The sequence below is a fragment of the Malania oleifera genome, chromosome 13 (assembly GCF_029873635.1).
Source record: "Malania oleifera isolate guangnan ecotype guangnan chromosome 13, ASM2987363v1, whole genome shotgun sequence".
Lineage (NCBI taxonomy): Eukaryota > Viridiplantae > Streptophyta > Magnoliopsida > Santalales > Ximeniaceae > Malania > Malania oleifera.
In genome coordinates, this window is record NC_080429.1 from 13,309,836 (window position 1) to 13,331,413 (window position 21,578).

Sequence of the window (21,578 nt, forward strand, 5' to 3'; positions counted from 1 at the left end):
CTGTTGTTATAAGCGAACTCTACTAGTGGCATAAACTGTATCCAGCAACCACCAAAATCTAACACACAAGCCCGCAACATATCCTCCAAGATCTGTATTGTCCTCTCCGACTATCCATCAGTTTGGGGGTGGAATGCTGTACTGAAAGTAAACTTCGTCCCCAATACTTCCTACAAGCTCATCTAGAATCGAGAAGTAAATCTCGGGTCTCAATTTGATACAATGGACATTGGTACCCCATAGATTCTAACTATCTCATGCACATACATGTCTGCTAGCCTACTCAAATGGTAGCTAACCTTCATTGGTAAGAAGTGAGCAGATTTCGTCAACTTGTCCACAATCACCCAAATAGCATTCTACCCGTGAAGTGCTGGTGGCAGTCCAGTCACAAAGTCCATGGAAATATGCTCCCATTTCCACTCCGGAATAGCTAAGGGCTATAATGGCTCTGTCGGCCTCTAATGTTCAACCTTAACCTATTGACACGTCAGAAACTATTCCACAAATTGGGCAATCTGCCTCTTCATACCACTCCACTAGAAGGTCTCGCGCAAGTCCCGATACATCTTTGCACTACCTGGATGTACCGAATACAAAGAACGATACGCTTCTTCCAGAATCATCCTTTTGATCTCATCGTCGTTCGGAACACATAATATGGTCCCAAACCTCAACACACCTTCCTTAGAGATGTTGAACTCTGAAGCCAATCCCTGCTGTACCTTTTCCACAACCAGTGTCAACTCCGCATCACTAGCCTGCGCAGCTTTTATTTGCTCAAACAAAGTCGGCTGGACTACCAAACTAGCAAGAAAAGCCTGATGATCACCATGCACTAACTCTATACTTGAGCTCTCCAGATCTTGTCTGATGTGATGCTAAGCTACAACTGTAGATACTGCCACGTGATTCGACTTTCGACTCGATGCATCGACTACCACATTAGCTTTTCCTGGGTGATAACTGATGGCGCAATTGTAGTCCTTAATCAACTCAAGCCACCGTCTCTGCCTTATATTCAACTCCTTTTGTGTGAAAAAGTACCTGAGACTTTTTTGATAAATGAAAATGTCGCATTGCACACCATACAAATAGTGTTGCTAGATCTTCAGTGCATATACAACAACAACCAACTCTAGATCATGTGTAGGGTAATTCTTCTCATAATCCTTCAGTTGCTGAAAAGCATAAGCTATTACCTTACCCTACTGTATAAGCATGCAACCCAAACCTTTCAGAGACGCGTCGCTATAAATCACAAAACTGTCATCCCCTGAAGGAATGGTCAACACTAGAGCAGTAACCAGCCAATGCTTCAATTCCTGAAAATACTGTTCGCAATCACTGGTCCATTCAAACTTTACCCCCTTCATAGTCAATATAGTCAGAGGCCTAGACAACTTAGAAAATCCTTCCACGAATCGACGATAATAACCCACCAATCCTTGAAAACTTCGAACCTCCTGCACACTCTTCGGCCTCACCCAATTGATCACGACTTCGATCTTGCTAGGATTAACTGAAATACCATCTCCAGACACCACATGGCCTTAGAATGCAACCTGATTCAACCAGAACTCACACTTCTTCAGTTTAGCATATAACGTCTTCTCTCGTAGAATTTGTAAGACTAACCTCAAATGGTTCTCGTACTCCTCCGAACTCTTCGAGTACACCAGAATGTCATCAATAAACACCACTACGAATCGGTCCAAGTACTAATGGAAAATCCTGTTCATCAGATCCATAATACCGTTGGAACATTAAGAACTTGTAGTGGCCATATCTAGTTCGGAAAGCAATCTTCGCCCTATCCTCAGATCGAACCCTCACTTGATGATATCCTAATCGTAGGTCAATCTTTGAAAAGACCTGAGACCCCTGCAGCTGGTCGAAGAGATCATCAATATGAGGCAATGGGTAGTGATTCTTCACGGTCACCTTATTGATCTCACGGTAATCAATGCACATACGCATCGACCCGTCCTTCTTCTTCACAAACAGTACTGGAGCTCCCCAGGGCGAAACACAAGGTTGAATGAAACCCCTATCCAGTAATTCCTATAACAGCTCCTTCAACTCTCGAAGTTTTGTTGGAGCCATCCAGTACAGAGCTTTAGAGATTGGTGCCTTACCAAGAAGCAAATTTATCGCGAACTCCACCTTATGATCCGAAGGTAAACCGGGTAAATCATTTGGAAACACATTCTAAAACTCACTGACTACTTGAATATCCTCGAGCCTCAACTCATCCCATGATGGTTCCCTCACACAAGCCAAGTACCCCCGACATCCTTCCAAGAAAAATCACCTTGCCTGCAATGCTGATAGAATCTGTGGCGTCGAACGCACACACGATCCCACAAACTCATACTCCTGCTCCCCAAGAGGTTTGAACACTACCTCCTTCCTATGACAGTCGATCACAACGTTTCTAGAGAATAACCAATCCATTCCCAATATAACATTAAACCCTAACATGTCGTATACTGCAAGGTTTGCTGGTAGCAGTTTCCCCTGGATTACTACTAGGCAGTCTTCCAACATTCTCCTACAGAATGATATACTTCCAGATGGTGTGGCTACAGACAATTCCTCTTCCATGACTTTGGTTTCCACCCCACATAGTTTCACAAAATTAACAGATATAAAGGAGTGGGTCGCACCCGAATCAAATAAAACTACAACTCTATTTAAAAGCAACATCATAGTACCTGTCACCACATTCCCCGCATACTCAACATCGGCTGGAGTAAGCAAGTACACCCTTGCTAGAGCTGTATTCGTCTGGTGGGTTCCCCGGGATACCTAATTACTCCCCTGATTCTGACTCAAAGAAGGCGTACCCCTCTTCGGTGCGTGACAATCCCGATCCCTGTGATCCGACTGACCACAGTTGTAGCAGTTACCCCCAAACGGCTGGCGCTCACCGCTATGCCATCTGCGGCACCTAGTACAACAATCACCCACCTGGCTCATCTGAGAACCCTGATGCTTGGTATTCTATCGGTAATTCGAGCCCCTGTTCCTCTTCTTCCAAGATCTCTGATGAGATCCAGACTAAAAATCAGAAGGTACTGGCCTCTTCTTCGGCTCTGATCCTCCTTGTCCTCTTGAATACTGGTCTCAATCATAGTGGCTTTATCCACCAAAACCAAAAACTCACGGATCTGAAGCATACCCACTAATTTGCGGATGTCCTTCCTCAGGCCCTTCTCGAACCTCCGAGTCTTCTCGTACTCATTCGAGATCAAACACGGCGCAAACTGAGATAACTCTATATACCGAGTAGCATACCCCTGCACCGTCATACTCCTCTGAGTCAGTGCAGAAAACTTATCCGCCTTAGCGTCACGTATAGAAGTCAGGAAGTATTTGTCAAAGAACACTTCCTTGAAACGGCTCTAAGATATCTCTGCATAACCAGCTGTAAGAACCCGTACCGTGATATTTGGTTTTAAATAAATAAGAAAGGGATAAATTAGAATTTGAACAGGCTTCATCGACAAAGCCAGAGTTCATCGACGAAGGCTTTGTATTTCTCGTTGACGAAGTTTAGAGGCTCGTTGATGAAGAGAAGCCGAGGGCTTTCGAAAAATCAGAGATCCCAGACTCGTCGACGAGTTATTGGTCTTGTTGACGAGAATACTATAGTGCCTCGTCAACGAGGACGCAATTCGTCGATGAGAAGTGGCCAGGTCAAAGGGCTATAAATAAAAGTTTTCATTACTTCTCAACTAAGAAAACTAAATCCTATCTCTCCATCTCTCTAGAACTCTCCCTACTCTCCATCTATCTAGATTTCTTCGCTGTTCGTCATTAGAATCATGAATTTGAAGTTACCACGAGGATCGTGGAAGGATTATCTACAAGTTCTATGGATCGAAATCCCGTTTCGGAGATTTTTGGGGTTCGGCTTAAAATCGAGGTAAGGCTCGAATTTCAATTTTAATCTGGTAGTTTTGTAGGGAATAGTCTTGTGAGTATATTTTGTACTGTTGATTGTAGGTTTTGAACTCAGTTCGCTGTTTAGGGACCTTAGAGTTTGGGATTTGCTATTCGGAGAAAAGGTAAGGGGAATTGTGTTTATATCGATTATTTTTGAAATCAGACTTGGTGGAACTGTGGTTCATGGTCCTGTGTATGTTTTGGCCACTCATTTGGGGGGGATCTAATGAGAAAAACTATGGGTTTTTCATGATTATAGTTTTGGGAAAAAGGGGGCGATGGGCTGCATCCCTAGTTTTGTTGAAAACCGAACATATATGTTGATTTATACTGTGTTATGGGGATGGTCGTGCCATGACTTGTTTTAAGCTATATATGTTTGGAAAACCATAATTTTAGATTACCAAATGGGTGTGGTTTGTTTGGTTATATGAGCATGCATATATGTGTGATTAGTTTAAATGCTTGTAGGAACGGGGTTTCGAATTTTTTCTAGGTATTGAGAGTGTCTGACTATATACTCGAGGGTGTATGAAATCGCTGGCCATAGATTAATAGAGTGTTCGGTTCTATATCCGAGGGCATAAGCCTATTCTGGCAGATAAGGCAAAAGGGTGTGGATCCACCAATTTAGCGCCGGTACGATGCCATGGGAGTCAGGGACTAGCCTTGTGCTAGTGGAGCCATGTTCGCGAGTTGGCTATGGGCCAACGCCGTATGTCACGGGCTGACTTCGGGCTGATGGGTGTGACGACATAGGGATTGCTGATCATGTGTATGTGTGCGTGTATGCACTGTGTAAAATTAGTACTAGACTACATTTAACTGTGTGTATGCTGCATCATGATAACACTCAAATGCCACACACCGATATAACCTGTGTTCTTCCTTACCGAGAGGTGTCTCACCCCTATTATACGTACATTTTTAAGGTCCTTCGAGTAACTGGAACTAGCGTCCTGGTGTAGGGAGCATAGTGGCCGGTGTACTGCGGTTAGCGCTTGGGTAAGTGCTAGAATGTGTTTTGGTAGGTTGCCATTTTGGGATGTGTTGGGCACGCAGTTGTACATTGTATGATAAAGCCTATTTCTGCTCTTGTATAGACTCTGGTATGGTACTACATATATATAATGACCTTTTCCGTTGCGTGTATTCTTTGTGTTTGGATGTATTTAGGGTGCCTAGGAACCCAATGGGGTTGGACCCTCATCCTTTGTTCTGTATCTTGGATGTTTTGTATGATACAGGGACTGGTTAGATTACATTTTCACCCCTAGGTCCCATTTTCAAGTTCGGGGCGTGACACTAGCCCTCTGCTTCTCCAGCAGAGTCACGGTAGTCCACCATTGCCCTGGCTCCCCAGATAACTAGAAGGTTGCATAAAGAACTCTCTGCCTATCTTTGTAGTGTAGGACCTCCAAGATCCTCTCAATCTTCTCAACCCAGTCCTTTCCTATTGTCGGGTCATGTCCCCCTGAGAATGTCGGAGGATGCATGTGTGTGAACCTCTTAATGGTGCATCCCACAGACGTAGGAGAACGTTTGCGTCTCCTGACACTCCGCCTGATCTCCTATAGGACCTGTCTTGTCTGTCCTCGAGGCACAGTAGGAGACTCATCACTCGTCATATCCTTGGAGCCACTTTCCAAGTCATTATCCTTGGGCTCCATTCTGAAAACACAACAGAGTTTTATCAAGACTCCTACAACATATACAGTTAACACAATTATCTAACCCTAATCATGTTAACTATCACCTGTCAGGTCTAGGTCTATCCTATCACACTAACACGAAAGTCATCAATGGTTTGCCGTGATTTTACTGAAATCATCATTCTAGGAAAAACACAGAAGACCACTGACGAGTCTCGGTTTAGCAACAGAACATCCCTCAACCAACTCTACCCTCATCCAACCTCCTATGCTATGGCATGTACACACAGCTATGCCTAACCAAGTATGTAAGACTTAGCAACTTGGTTAGCTCTAATACCAAGTTATCACGCGCCGAACCCAGTAATTGGACTCGAGGGTGAAAAAGTAACCTAACCTCTCCCTGTATCATATAAGATCAAGATACAGTACAATGAATGAGAGTTCGACCCCGTGGGGTTTCCAAGCACCCTATACATATCCACATACACAACAAATACAGAGCAGAAAATAAGTATTTCTATACACAAACTATACCTTACCAGAGTCTATAAAAGGAGTCAACTCCACAAAAATGCAACACAAACTCGGGTGTTAGCTAAAACCACCAACAGACCACCCAATACAGTCCTAGTACTTACCCAAGTACTTCTCACAGTACACTGACCACTACGCTCCTAACAACAGGATGCTAGTTTCGGTTACTCGAATGACCTGAAAAATATACACGTACAGTAGGGGTGAGACACCTTTCAGTAAGGCAAATACATGTTATATCGGTGTGTGACATTTGAGTATTATCATGACAGCAAAACATACATAATTAAATGCAATTCCAGTATTTTCACAAAACGGTTCCATTACAGTGCATACACACACACACACACACACACACATGATCAACCCAGTGTCATCACACCCTTCGGCCTGTAGCCGACCAGCGATACACGACGTCCTCGGAACATGGCGAACCCTAGGCTCCCATGGCATCGTACCGGTACAAACTGGTGGATCTACACCCTTCGGTGATCAGCCGGTAAGGCTCACACCCTCGGATATAGAGCCAAACACTCTTGCCAAACATGACCTAGCGATTTCATACGCTCACGAATATAGAGTCGAACACTCTTTCAAAACTCGAAATAACTCGGAACCCAGTTCCTATTGCATTTCAATAAAATACAACCATAAATGCTCATATAACCAAACAAACCACACCCATTTGGAAATCCGAAAATCATGTTCTCTAAACATATACAGTTTAATATAAAGTCAAGGCATGTCCATCCCTATTACACTATATAAATCACCATATATATATATATACTATTTTCAACAAAACTAGGGATGCAACCCAATAGCCCTTTTTTCCCAAAACTGTAACATGAAAAACCCATAATTTTACCTGTCAGATCCCCCCAAATGAGTAACAAAAACGCATATAGGACCGTGAACCACAGTTCTACTAAGTCCGATTTCAAAAATAACCAACATAAACTGAATCCCCTTACCTTTCCCAAAATGACAAATCCTGAACTCCAAGGCTCCTAAATAGCGAATCGAGTTCCAAAACCTACATACCACAATACAAAAATATGCTCACAAACCTATTCTCTAAACAACTGCCCGAATTAGATTTGAAAACCGAGCCTTACCTCAATTCCGAGCCAAAACCCGAAGATACCCGAATCAATGATCCAATCCATAGAACTTGTAGAAAATCCTTCCCTGATCCTTGTGGTAACGTCGGATCTACAATTCCCGCTACATACGACGAAGAAATCTAGAGAAATAGAGAATAGGTTGAGTTTTCTTAGCTGAAAAGTAATGAAAATATCTATTTATAACTGAATTTGAGTTTTCTTAGTTGGGAAATAATGAAAATATCTATTTATAACCCTTTGACCCGACCACTCCTCGTCGACGAGACTCTACCCTTCGTCGTTGAGAACTACAAAGACTTCATCGACAAACTCTGATTTCGTCGACAAAGCTTGCTTAATTACCAATTTACCCATCTCTTAATTAATTAATTTTCCTATATCATGGTTCGGGTTCTTATATTAGAACTAAATCTCAACTTGTTCCTAGTAGTTAGAACTAATGCAAAATATATTAAATCAGTATTAATATTTATGTACACACACAAAGACACAATATTACAAATGTATATAAGCATGCACAAGTATTGTTAACATAAATTGTGTGTTCGTAAAAAAACAATCAAGCTTTAAATCTTAAAAAAAATATAATAATAAGTAATAATAATTGTTTTATTTTTATATTAGTAAGATAATGAGTAAGCCATTCTCAAAAAAAATAAAATAAAATCATAAGATATTAATGCAGCAGCCAGTGCCAACTTGACCATAAGACCATTGAACAGTTTGCCTAGGACCCTATTAACATTATTTATTATATCATCTCTTCCCATGTATTTATTTTTCCACTATCTCAAAAGTTGGCATCCCTAATTTTTTTTTTTGTAATATTAATATTATTTATGTTGTCATCTCTTTTTAAAAATTGATTTTCCCCCTATCTCAAAAGTAAATATAATTTAATTTTTTCTTTTTTAAATTTCAATATAATCTTGGATATAAAATTTTAATTAATAATTTTACATTTCAAAAGATAAAAAAATTAATTTTAAATAAAAATAAAAATAAAAAATATTATTAATGATCCGTAATTAAATCATTCCACTGTGAAGAGCCGGCCCCGCGGCAGCATAGGATTGATCAATGGCGGATAGTAACTTCACCTTTACGGACATCAACTTGATAAGATCTTTTTGGAATAAATATAATAATAATATACAGTCATCGTCTCCTCTGCAGATTTTTTTGAATGGCTGTTTGTTTCCACCATAATCATCAACCCCAACGCATATGGCAGGCTGGATTTTCAAAATATGAACATAAAATATTGCAGTCTTTTTTGTCAAATTCTCTTTAAACAATTATTTTTTCGCAGGAAAACTGCAAAACAGTACAAAAATAAAATTAAAAAAAAAGCCGTCACTCATTAGCCACGCAGTGCTTCCTGCGCGTATATAAATATGCATAAACCCTCAAAGCCCTTCACCAATCCAAACCCATCTCCTACAAAGTATCACCATGGAAGCCATGGCAGCTACTTCGTCACCCTTCTTCGTTTCAGGAGATAATAATCTCCATCTCGTCACCGTTCCCATCTTGCTTCTTCTCCCTCTCCTCTTCCTCTTTCTTAAACACAGGTACTCCAAGCACCACAACCTCCCGCCGGGACCGTTCCCGTGGCCCATCATCGGCAACATCGCCTCCGTTGGGTACAAGCAGCACGAGGACCTCGCCAAGCTGGCCGAGGTCCATGGCCCCCTCATGTCCCTCCGCATGGGCTCCCAGCTGGTGGTCATCGGCTCCAACAAGGCCGCCGCCACCGAGATTCTCAAGACCCACGACCGCACCCTCTCGGGGAGGATTCCGCCGCACGTCTCCCCGGCGAAGAGCCCCGAGCGGAATCACCTCTCCATGGGGTGGACCTTCGAGTGCACGGAGCAGTGGAAGTTCCTGCGGACTCTGTGCCGGACGGAGCTGTTCGGCGGCAAGATTCTGGACTCCAGGATGGATATAAGGGCGCGGAAGATTGAGGAGATGGTGGATTTTTTGGCGACGAAGGAAGGGCAATTGGTGACGATAAGGGAGGTATTGTTTTCGACGGCGTTTAACGTGCTTGGGAACGTTCTGATGTCGAAGGATTTCTTGGCGTTGGAGGATGGGGAGGGCCAGGTGATGTGTGACATAGCGAGGAATCTGATGGAGCTTTGGACCAAACCTAACATTTCTGATTTGTATCCATTTCTGGGGGGATTGGATATTCAGGGTCGGAAGAGAGAGGCGTATAAGTGCAGCGAGAGGTTGTATAACGTGTGGAGAGGTAGGATGAAGGAGAAAAGAGAAAGAATGAGAAGAGGTGAGGAGAGGGCGACCAGAGACTTCTTGGATGTTTTGCTCGACAACAATTTTACTGACGATCAGGTCGACGTTATGTTCTTGGTATGCTCTCTCTCTCTCTCTCTCTCTCTCTCACACACACACACACACACACACACACACACGCACACACACATTTTGGGCGGCCTATATTTCAAGTCGTAATTTAAATTTAAGTGACTTTAGAACCAACTCAACATACTTTCGTTTCACATCTTACTCAAATCCACGCAAATCAAATTTGTCAAATCTAAGGACCTTATTTGAGAGGTGAGTTGGTACTTTTTGAAATTTTGAAACCTAAACTTTTAGATTTTGCTAGATGACCTTTCTCTTAATATGATCAATAAATATTTTTTTTTGAGCAATTTTAATGAAATGATACTATATTACTTGTAGTTTGGATAACATGAGTTATAAAATATCTTTATTTATTTATTAGTATTATTGATTATTTGGTCTTAAGTATTAATCATATGCTTTTATTATTCAGTCAATACCTATATACGTTAAGACTTACATTTGTATTGGTACAGGAATTATTTCTTGCAGGAACTGATACTAGTACCTCAACAGTTGAATGGGCTATTGCAGAACTATTTAAGCATCCAAAGATGTTGAATAAAATTTGTGAAGAACTTGAGAAGGAAGCTCCAAAAGGCTACTTGAAAGAGACTGATATTGCTCGCTTTCCCTACTTGCAAGCGTGCGTAAAAGAAACCCTACGACTGCATCCTGCAGCACCAATTATTCCTCGTCGATCGACCGAGAAATGCGAAGTTATGAACTATACCATCCCAGAAGACACCCAAGTTCTAGTAAACATTTGGTCAATTGGTAGAGATCCTGAAGCTTGGGAAGACCCTGCGAGCTTTAAGCCTGAGAGGTTTTTAAATTCTGAATTAGATTTCAAGGGAAATGATTTTGAGTTCTTGCCATTTGGTGGGGGAAGGAGAATTTGCCCTGGATGGCCAATGGCCATTAGGCAAGTTCACTTGACCTTAGCTGCTTTGCTGCACCACTTTGAGTGGTCTCTTCCCCATAATATGACTCCTGATAAGCTCAACATGAATGAGGTGTGCGGGGTGACATTACAGAAAGAGGACCCTCTTGTGCTCATACCAAAGATAAAAAAATGATCATAGTTCTAAAATACCATAAGTACGTATTATTTTGACAGTTGTTCAATCATGCTAAAATAATCTATATGTAAGTTGTTTTACATAATGTGAATGAGAAATTTGGCTTTTGGGTCAAACTCTCAAGATGTATCTTTTGTTGGTGTATTTTACCAAAATAAAAAGCTTGTAAGTTTGCCACATGGGAAATTTTGATTTTTATTAAAATTTCAAGGCCTTTCTCATTTTGAGCTAATGCAAGTTAGTATATATTCTTATTCTATGTGTATATGTTTATGCGCGCGCGCGCACACACACACAGGGTTCGAGCCCATTGCCTCTGAGATCAAACTCAAGAATTTATCCAGATATTGGTGGTGGGGTCTACTAAACATCCTTGAGTTTGGTGCCACACCATGATGTCCGACGTGGCATGGTGGGGGTATGGAATTCCCAGGTCATATATATATTGAATTGACTCAAGTTTTGCCCAACTTGACCAAAGTTGACTCACTTCATACTCAAGTTTAATAGTGCCAACTATGGATTCGAGTAAAATACGTGAACATGTATATATTATTGTTTACATATGCACAAACACAATATTATATATGCATACACACTTATGCCTATAGATAAGTGTTTATAAACAAAAATAAATTATAAAGAATAACATATTATTAGAAACATTTTTGTGATCTCAAACTCCTACTTGGGCAGGCCCTTTGTATCCACCCAAGCGTTACCAAACCAAGGAATAAAAACATTGCTAACTGCCTATTATGTATATTCAGGCAATAATTTATAAGTGGGGAATTGAACTTGGAACCTTGGGATCATCAAAGTCCAACTTCACCCTTACGACATGGGTAAACCCGAATGGGATATTTCAAGTAGACATTTTAACCAAAATATATTTACATCAGGGTGATTATTGTTATTGACTTAATGAAGTAATTAGTGGGTTTTTATATATGTTTAAAAACACATAGACCCACATACAAGGAGTGTAGTGTTGTTTTTCATCAACTTGGGAGGAAAGTAGTTCCTTACAATATAGTAGATTATCAATTAAAATCATTCTCTTTGAATTCTTGGAATGTATTATATATAGGCCTACATGTGTGGACCAAGAATCCAACGACGACTTGGCAAGGATGGCAACCCTAAAAATATTTTGTGGCTCTTTAATTGTGTTTATGTATTTAATGAACTAGCGACTATTCTTTTTATTTATTTAAGACATGGTTAGTTCACCTAATTATTGCCAATTGATTGACCTATACCTAAACCTAAGTCGAAGGAATCGACAATCATGCCTATGATTCTAGAGCTACATTAAGGATTAAGACTATATAAGAGGAAAGTACTCACCCCCCCCCCCCCCTACACATCAATCAAATGAATGACACCATAATAACTTAATTTAGTCCACTCTATGACCATTGTCGATGACCATTTTGAACGAATACCCAAAATAGAGGTTGGTAAATTATTTTTTACTTTTGCTAACCTTTATAGCTTCTTTTTTGCATTTTTAGTTTTTTTTTTTAGTTTTTTTTTGTCATTTTTTTACCACTGCGAGTGGTTTAGGATGGTCTAGAACTTTAAGGTAGGGTCCGACAGTGATTTTGACCTTGTGCACATAAATCGACATAAAACCCTATCATTTCAAGCATTTTTGTTCAATTTCTACCAAATCTGTCTGCTTTGTGTGATCCAAAGCAGTCCAAAACGATAAGAAAATATCTAACAATGATTTTGACCTCGGACACACAAGTTGAGGTAAAATCCCTCTCATTTTAGGCATTTATGATCTTTCTATGCCAACTCTGACTACACCGAGTGACTAGGAGCAAGTCAAAATGGTAAGAATGGATCTAACAGGGATTTTGAATTTAATTTGGCCACATAAATTGAGGTGAAACCCCGTCGTTCTTGGCTTTTATGGTCTTTTCCCTCCAATTCTGACTACATCGGGTGATTCAGAGCAGTTTAAAATGGTAAGGTAGTGTTCCTTAGTAATTTTATCATTTAGCGTGAAAATCGAGACAAAAGTCTTGTCATTTCTAACTTTTCAACTCACTTTTTGCCAAATCAAACTATAATTTGGACTTTTGCACAAAAATTGAGGTAAAATTCTAGATTTTATTATAATTTTCTGGCATTTTGGACACTTGAAAATTTTTGCCATTTTTTGGTTAATTGCGTGTATTTTTTTCTTTAATTTAATAAATTTAAAAAAATTCAAAAAATAAATACTATAATAATAAAATATTTAGTTTTAAAAATAAAAATTAAAATATTTGTTAGCTTTATCGTAATCCTAAGAGGGGGGGTGAATTGGCGTTTTTAAAATTTATGCCCTAGGTAAGTATCCTAACAGCAGTATATTCACAAACTTATGGTTAATCTAGTGCAAGTAATGTAAATATGTACCAGAAATTAAATAAAGCAATTTAATTAACAACACATGCACCAGAAAGCAGTAAAAGAGAGTAACACACAAAAATGTTATTGAGGTTCGGCAAATTGCCTACGTCTCCACCTTGGCTAACAAGCACAAGGATTACCACTATACTTACTCACTTAAACGGGTGGAGTGGTATCTAAACAAATCAGGTCAATTAGCACATGACTGACCTTAACCTTTACAATAAATCCTTATTAGGCTGGATTACTGCCCCCTCAGGCCACGCCTGGAAACACTCAGATTTCACAACAATGAAATTGGTATAATGATTATGCTTTCATGTAAAGCAAATGTGTACCCAGTTACGTGCAATCACAAACACCATCAAGTGATACAATAAGTAAGATCAATGTGGTTTAATATATCTACTCTCAAATATATTTGCAATCGTTGTAATCAGTGCGTGAGAGTGCAAACAATATGATCTTTGTATCACAAAATGTATTCAATCTAAATGCCCAAACAAAGATATTAATCAAACTTCATATATTTCAACCAGCAAGTTTTCTCAATGTATAAAGTTCAAGTAATGTATAAGTTTGGTTTGTAAAAAGAATTTAATCTTTGTTTTCAACTAATGATATAACTCAATGAATATTGTAATAAATATTTTTATCATAAAAACAAATATCTCTTCAAAGATTTGTTAAGATGAAACACACTAGATATTTGAAAGTGATTTGAAAAGATTTTGCAACCAAAAACAAATATGAGCTTTTCAAGATGTTGCAATGAATATGCAATACTCAAAAGATCAAACGAAGTCTTCTTAGGAAAGTGTCACGCCCCGAACCAGAAAATGGGACCCAGGGGTGAAAATGTAATCAAACATGTCCCTGTATCATACAACATCCAAAGATATAATACAAAGGATGAGGGTCCGAACCCGTGGGTTTCCCAAGCACCCTTAACACATTCAAATACAACCATATACGTAGCGGAAAAGGTCATTATATATATATATATATATATATATATATATATATATATATATATATATATACAGTACCATACCAGAGTCAAAGAAGAGCAGAAACAGGCTCTATCATACAACGTACAATTGGGTGCCCAACACATCCCAAAATGGCAACCCACCAAAACACAGTCCTAACACTAACCCAAGCGCTAATCGCAGTACACCGGTCACTATGCTCCCTATACTAGGACGCTAGTTTCGATTACTTGAAGGACCTGTAAAAATCTACATACAGTAGGGGTAAGACATCTCTTAGTAAGGAAGAACACAAGTTATATTGGGGTGTGACATTTGAGTGTTATCATGATGCAACATACACGCAGTTAAATGCAGTTCTAGTACTAATTTCACAATCGTGCATACATGCACACGGACACATGATCAACAATACCGGTGTCGTCACACCCATCGGCCCGAAGCCGGCCTACGACATACGGCGTTGGCCCATAGCCAACCTGCGAAACACGGTGCCACCGGTACATGATTAGTCCTCGACTCCCGTGGTATCGTACCGACACTAAACTGGTGGATCCACACCCTTCGGCCTGATCTGTCGGAATAGGCTCACGCCCTCGGATATAGAGCCAGACACTCTGCCAATCTATGGCCAGCGATTTCATACGCCCTCAGATATAGAGCCGAACACTCTCAATATCTGGAACAATTTGGAACCACGTTCCTACTAGCATTTCAACCAATCACACACACATGCATGCTCATATAACCAAACAAACCACACCCATTTGGTAATATAAAATCACGGTTTTCCAAAGACATACAGTTTAAAACAAGTAAAGGCACGACATTCCCTATAATACAGTATAATCAACATATATGCTCAGTTTTCAACAAAATCAGGGATGCAGCCCGTCGCCCCCCTTTTTCCCAAAACTGTAATCATAAAAAACCCATAATTTTCTCCGTTAGGTCCCCCAAAATGAGTAGCCAAAACACATATAGGACCGTGAACCATAGTTCCACCGAGTCCAATTTCAAAAATAACCGATATAAACACAATTCCCTTTATCTTTCCCCCAAAAAGCAAATCCCAAACTCTATCGCTCCTAAACAGTGAACCGAGTTCCAAAACTTACAAATCCTAGTACAGAAGATACTCACAAGACTATTCTCTACGAAACTACCAGATCAGAATTGAAAACTGAGCCTTACCTCGATTTTAAGCCGAAACCTAAAAATCTCCGAAATGGGATTTCGATCCGTAGAACTTGAAGAGAATCCTTCCACGATCCTCGTGGTAGCTTTAGATTTACGATTCTCGCGACAAACGGCGAAGAAATTTAGAGAGATGAAGAGTAGGGAGAGTTCTAGAGAGATAGAAAGGAGATATTTGAGTTTTCTTAGCTTGGAAGTAATGAAACTTCTATTTATAGCCCTCTGACTTGGCCATTTCTCATCGATGAATTGTGTCCTCGTCGACGAGGCTCTATAGTCTTCTCGTTGACGAGACCAAGACCTCATCGACGAGTTTGGGATCTCCGATTTTTCGAAACCCCTCGGCTTCTCCTCGTTGATGAGCCTCTAAACTTCATCGACGAGAGATACATGGACTTTGTCGACGAACTCTGACTTCGTCGACGAAACCTGTTAAATTCCCATTTTTCCCCTCTCTTATTTATTTAAGCCTATCTATCATGATTCGGGTTCTTACATCCTCCCCTCCTTACAAAAATTTTGTCCTTGAAATTTGCCATCTCTCATTCACAAATTCACACACGCAACTAAATACACAGACGCAACTTTAGGAAGAAAATTGGTGACTACTACAGCGCAACCCCATCATACACATACATACACACCCTCACTTATGACGGAGGAATACCGTGGTTACATATACAACTGTGTCAGGAGTTCACAATATACACACTCCTGACGACCAACCACCTATCCCAACCCATAGTAATAAAGTACAAATACTCAAAACAACTGTGGATACTTTCGGCGTATTTCCATTTCTAGTTCTCAAGAAGCTTCCTCAACCTCGTGGTTTCACCACAATACCTGCACTAATGGCATATCTTTGGTATGAAACTTCTAAACTTTACGGTCCAGCACCTAAACAGGTGTCTCCTTATACGCTAAAGTATCCCCAATTTCTAACTCATCATAACTAATAACATGTGATGGATCCAGCACGTACCTTCTCAACATGAATACGTGAAACACATCATGGACCCTCGAGAGTGCTGGGGGTAGTGCAATCCTATAAGCTACTGGACCCACTCGCTCAAGTACTTCGAATGGTCCGGTATGCCTCATGTTTAGCTTGCCCTTCCTCCCAAATCTCATCACCCATTTCATCGGAGCAATACACAAAAATACTTTACCCCCTACCTCGAAATCTAAATCACGGCGGCAAATATTTGCATAACTCTTCTGCCGACTTTGAGCTAATCTAATCCTCTCCCAGATCAAGCCCACCTTCTTAGATGCCTGCTGCACGAGTTCAGGTCCTAACACCTAGCGTTCACCAACCTCATCCCAACACAAAGGAGATCAACACCTCCGACCATACAAAGCGTCGAACGGTGCCATCCCGATACTAGCCTGGAAGCTGTTATTATAAGCGAACTCTACTAGTGGCATAAACTGTATCCAACTACCACCGAAGTCTAACTCACAAGCTAGCAACATATCTTCTAAGATCTGTATCCTTCTCTCTGAATGTCCATCAGTTTGGGCGTGGAACGCTGTACTGAAAGTAAGCTTCGTCCCTAATGCCTCCTGCAAGCTCATCCAGAATCGAGAAGTAAATCTTGGGTCTCGATCTGATACAATGGACACTGGTACTCCGTGCATTCTCACAATCTCATACACGTACATTTCGGCTAGCCTATTCAAAGGATAGTCAACCTTCATCGGTATGAAATGAGCAAATTTCGTCAATTTATCCACCATCACCCAGATAGCATTCTGCTTGTGAATTTTTGGTGGCAATCCGGTAACAAAGTCTATAGAAATGTGCTCCCATTTCCACACCGGAATAGGAAAGGGCTGCAACGATCCTCCCAGCCTCTGATGTTCAGCTTTCACCTACTGACACGTCAGACACTACTCCATGAACTGAGCAATCTGCCTTTTCATACCAGACCACCAGAAGGTCTTGCGCAAGTCCCGATACATCTTTGTACTACCCGGATGTACCGTATATAAAAAAACAATGCCCCTTCTCCAGAATCGTCCTTCTGATCTCATCATCGTTCAGAACACATAACCTGGTCCCAAACCTTAGCACACCTCCCTCAAAGATATTAAACTCTATAGTCAATCCCTACTGTACCTTTTCTGTAACCTCTGCCAACTCTACATCACTGGCTTGCGCGGTCTTTATATGCTCAAACAAAGTCAGCTGGACCACCAAACTAGCAAGATAAGCCTGATGATCACCAGAAACTAACTCTATACATGAGCTCTCTAAATCCTGTCTAATGTGACACTGAGTTACAACCGTAGATACAGTCACAGGTCCCGACTTCCGACTCAACACATCAGCTACCACATTAGCCTTTCCCGAGTGATAACTGATCATGCAATCGTAGTCCTTAATCAACTCAAGCCACCGTCTCTACCTCATATTCAACTCCTTCTACGTGAAGAAATACCTGAGGCTCTTATGGTCAATGAAGATCTCACACTGCACACCATATAGATAGTGTCGCCAGATCTTTAGTGCATATGCAACAGCAGCCAACTCCAAATTGTGCGCAGGGTAATTCTTCTCATACTCTTTAAGTTGTCGAGAAGCATACGCTACTACCTTACCCTGTTGCATAAGCACACATCTTAGACCTTTAAGAGGCGCGTCGCTATAAATTACAAACCCACCATCCCTCGAAGGAATGGTCAACACTAGAGCAGTAACCAGTCGATGCTTCAACTTCTGAAAACACTGATCGCAATCATTGGTCAACTCAAACCGCACCCCCTTCCTGGTCAATTGAGTCAGAGGCCAAGATAGTTTAGAAAACCCCTCCATGAACCGACGATAATAACCCACTAGTACTAGAAAACTCTGAACCTTCTGCACATTGTTCGGCCTCACATAGTCTACCACAGCTTTAATCTTACTAGGATCAACTGATATACCATCACCAATCACCACATGGCCTAAGAATGCAATCTGACTCAACCAGAATTCATACTTCTTCATTTTAGCATATAACTTTTTCTCCCGCAGAATCTGTAATACTAACCTCAAATGGTCTATATGCTCTTCCGAGCTCCACGAGTATACCAGAATATCGTCAATGAATACCACCACGAATCGATCTAGGTACTCATGGAAAACCATGTTCATCAGATCCATGAACACCGTCAGAGCATTCGTCAACCCAAAAGGCATGACCAATAACTCGTAGTGGCCATATCTGGTTCAAAAGGCCGTTTTCGCAACATCCTCTGATCTAACCCTCACCTAATGATATCCTGGCCTCAAGTCGATCTTCAAAAATACCCGCGTCCTCTGCAACTGGTCGAAAAGATCATCGATACAAGGTAAAGGATAACGATTCTTCAAAATCACCTTGTGAATCTCATGGTAATCAATGCACATCAGCATTGACCCATCCTTCTTCTCCACAAACAATACTGGAGCTCCCCAGGGTAAAACACTAGATCGAATAAAACCCCTGTCTAGTAATTCCTGCAACTGCTCCTTCAACTCTCGAAATTCTGCTGGAGCCATCCAGTATGAAGCTTTAGAGATCGGTTCCTTAGCAGGCAACAACTCTATGGCAAACTCCACCTCTCAATATGGAGGTAAACCAGGTAAATCATCTAGAAATACATCCAAAAACTCGTTGACTACCTGAATATCCTTGAATCTCAACTCATCCCACAGTGGTTCTTACACATAAGCTAGGTACCCCTGACATCTGTCCAAGAGTAGCCTCCTCGCCTGAAGTGCCGATAGAATCTGTGGTGCTGGACGTACACATGATCCCCCAAATTCATACTCCTGCTCCTTGGGAGGTCTGAACACTACTGCCTTCCTACGACAGTCGATCATAGCATAACTGGAGAACAACCAATCCATCCCTAAAATGACATCAAACCCTGACATGTCGTATACCACAAGATTCGCCGGTAGCAACTTCCCCCGAATTACCACCGGGCAGTCTTCAAACATCTTCCTATATGATGATACACTCTCAGATGGCGTAGTAACAGATAACACCTCGTTCATGTCTCGGGTCTCAACACCACACCGTCCAACAAAATTCAAAAATATAAACAAATGGGTTGCACCCGAATCAAACAAAACAAAAGCTTTATTTAAAAGCAACAATAAGGTACCTGTCACTACGTTTCCTGTATGCTTAGTATCCGCTGGAGTAAGAGAGTATACTCTGGCCGAAGCTGTATTCGTCTGAATGGTTCTCCGAGGTATCTGGTTGCTCCCCCGGTTCACCCTAGATGCAGGCACGTCTCACTTCGATGCATTACAATCATGAAACATGTGGTCTGGCTGGCCATAGTTGTAACAGTTACCCCCCAAATGATCGGCACTCACCCTCATGCCATGTGTGGCATCTGGTACAACGACCACTAATCTAGCTCCCTTGAGAATCCTTGCACTCGGTATTCTAACGGTAACCTGAGACCTTGTTCCTCTTCTTCCACGATCCCTGACGAGATCCTATTTGAGAACCAGAAGGTGCTGTCCTCTTCCTCGATTCTTCATCCACCTCATCCTCTTGAATATCGGTCTGAATCACCGTGGCTTTATCCACCAACACCGAGAACTAACGGATCTGAAGCATACCCACTAGTCTGCAGATATCCTTCCTCAAACCCTTCTCGAACCTCCGAGTCTTCTCATACTCGCTTGAGATCAAACACGGCGTAAACCGGGACAACTCTATATACCGAGTCGCATAACCCTGCACCGTTATACTCCCCTAAGTTAGAGTAGAAAACTCACCCGCCTTCACATCATGTACAGAAACCGGTAAGTATTTGTCGAAGAACACCTCCTTGAAACAGCTCCTTGTCATCTCCTTAGGACCGGCTCTCTGCTTCTCCAGCAAACTCACCGCCGTCCACCATCGACCCGCCTCCCCAGATAGCTAGAAGGTAGCATAAAGGACTCGCTACCTATTCGTGCAGTGCAGGACTTCCAGAATCCTCTCAATCTTCTCCATCCAATCCTCTGCTATCGTTGGGTCAGGTCCTCTAGAGAACATCGGAGGGTGCATGTGTATGAACCTCTCAATGGTGCACCCCGCAGCAGTAGGAGAGCGCTTGCGTCTCCTCACACTCTGTCCCGATCGCCCGTAACACCTGCCTCGTCAAACCTCGAGGCATAGAAGGAGACTCATCACTCACAGTCTCTTCAGAGCTACTTACCAAGTAATTATCCTTAGGCTCCATTTTGCAGGACAATAGGAATCTATCAGTATCCCTACAATACATACCATTAACACAATGATCTATCACTAATCGTGTTAACTACTCCCTTCCAGGTTTAGATCAGTCCTACCACACTGACACAAAAGTCGTCAATGGTCTGCCCTGCTTTTACTGGAATCGTCACTCCAGGAAAAACATGGAATATCACTGATAATTCCCAGTCTAGCAAAAAAACAACTCTCGACCAACTCTACCTATATCCAACATCCTATAATCTGGTATGTGCTCACAGCTAAGCCTAACCAAGTCTATAAGACCTAACAACCTAGTTAGCTCTGATACCAAGATGTCATGCCCCGAACTCAAAAATGGGACCCAGGGGTGAAAATGTAATCAAACCTGTCCTTGTATCATACAACATCCAAAGATACAGTACAAAGGATGAGGGTCTGACCCCGTGGGGTTCCCAGGCACCCTTAACACATCCAAACACAACTATATACGCAACGGAAAAGGTCATTCTATATATATATAGAGTACCATACTAGAGTCTATATAAGAGCAGAAACAGGCTCTATCATACAACGTACAACTGAGTGCCCAACACATCCCAAAATGGAAACTCACCAAAACACAGTCCTAGCACTTACCCAAGCGCTAACCGCAGTACACCGACCACTACGCTCCCTACACCAGCACGCTAGTTCTGGTTACTCAAAGGACCTGTAAAAATGTTCTTATTGTAGGGGTGAGACACCTCTCAGTAAGGAAGAACATAGGTAATACCGATGTGTGACATTTGAGTGTTATCATTATGCAACATACACGCAGTTAAATGCAGTTCCAATACTAATTTCACAACTGTGCGTACATGCACACACACATATGATCAGCAATCCCGGTGTCATCACACCCTTTGGCCCAAAGCCGGCCTGCGACATACGGCATTGGCCCATAGCCAACCCGCGAAACACAGCGCCACCGGCACATGGCTAGTCCCTGACTCCCATGGCATCGTCCGGCACTAAACTAGTGGATCCACACCCTTCGGCCTGATCTGCCGGA

The 21,578-nt window shown here is 41.5% G+C and overlaps 1 protein-coding gene across 1 annotated transcript; it reads left to right on the forward strand.

Moving 5' to 3' along the window:
* Nucleotides 1-8,436: 8,436 nt before the first annotated feature.
* Nucleotides 8,437-10,923, forward strand: LOC131145496 (probable (S)-N-methylcoclaurine 3'-hydroxylase isozyme 2). Its single transcript, XM_058094596.1, has 2 exons — nt 8,437-9,640; nt 10,114-10,923. Exons 1-2 carry the CDS (start codon nt 8,723-8,725, stop codon nt 10,714-10,716), a joined length of 1,521 nt encoding a protein of 506 aa, XP_057950579.1. The 5' UTR covers nt 8,437-8,722; the 3' UTR covers nt 10,717-10,923.
* The last annotated feature ends 10,655 nt before the right edge of the window (nt 10,924-21,578 follow it).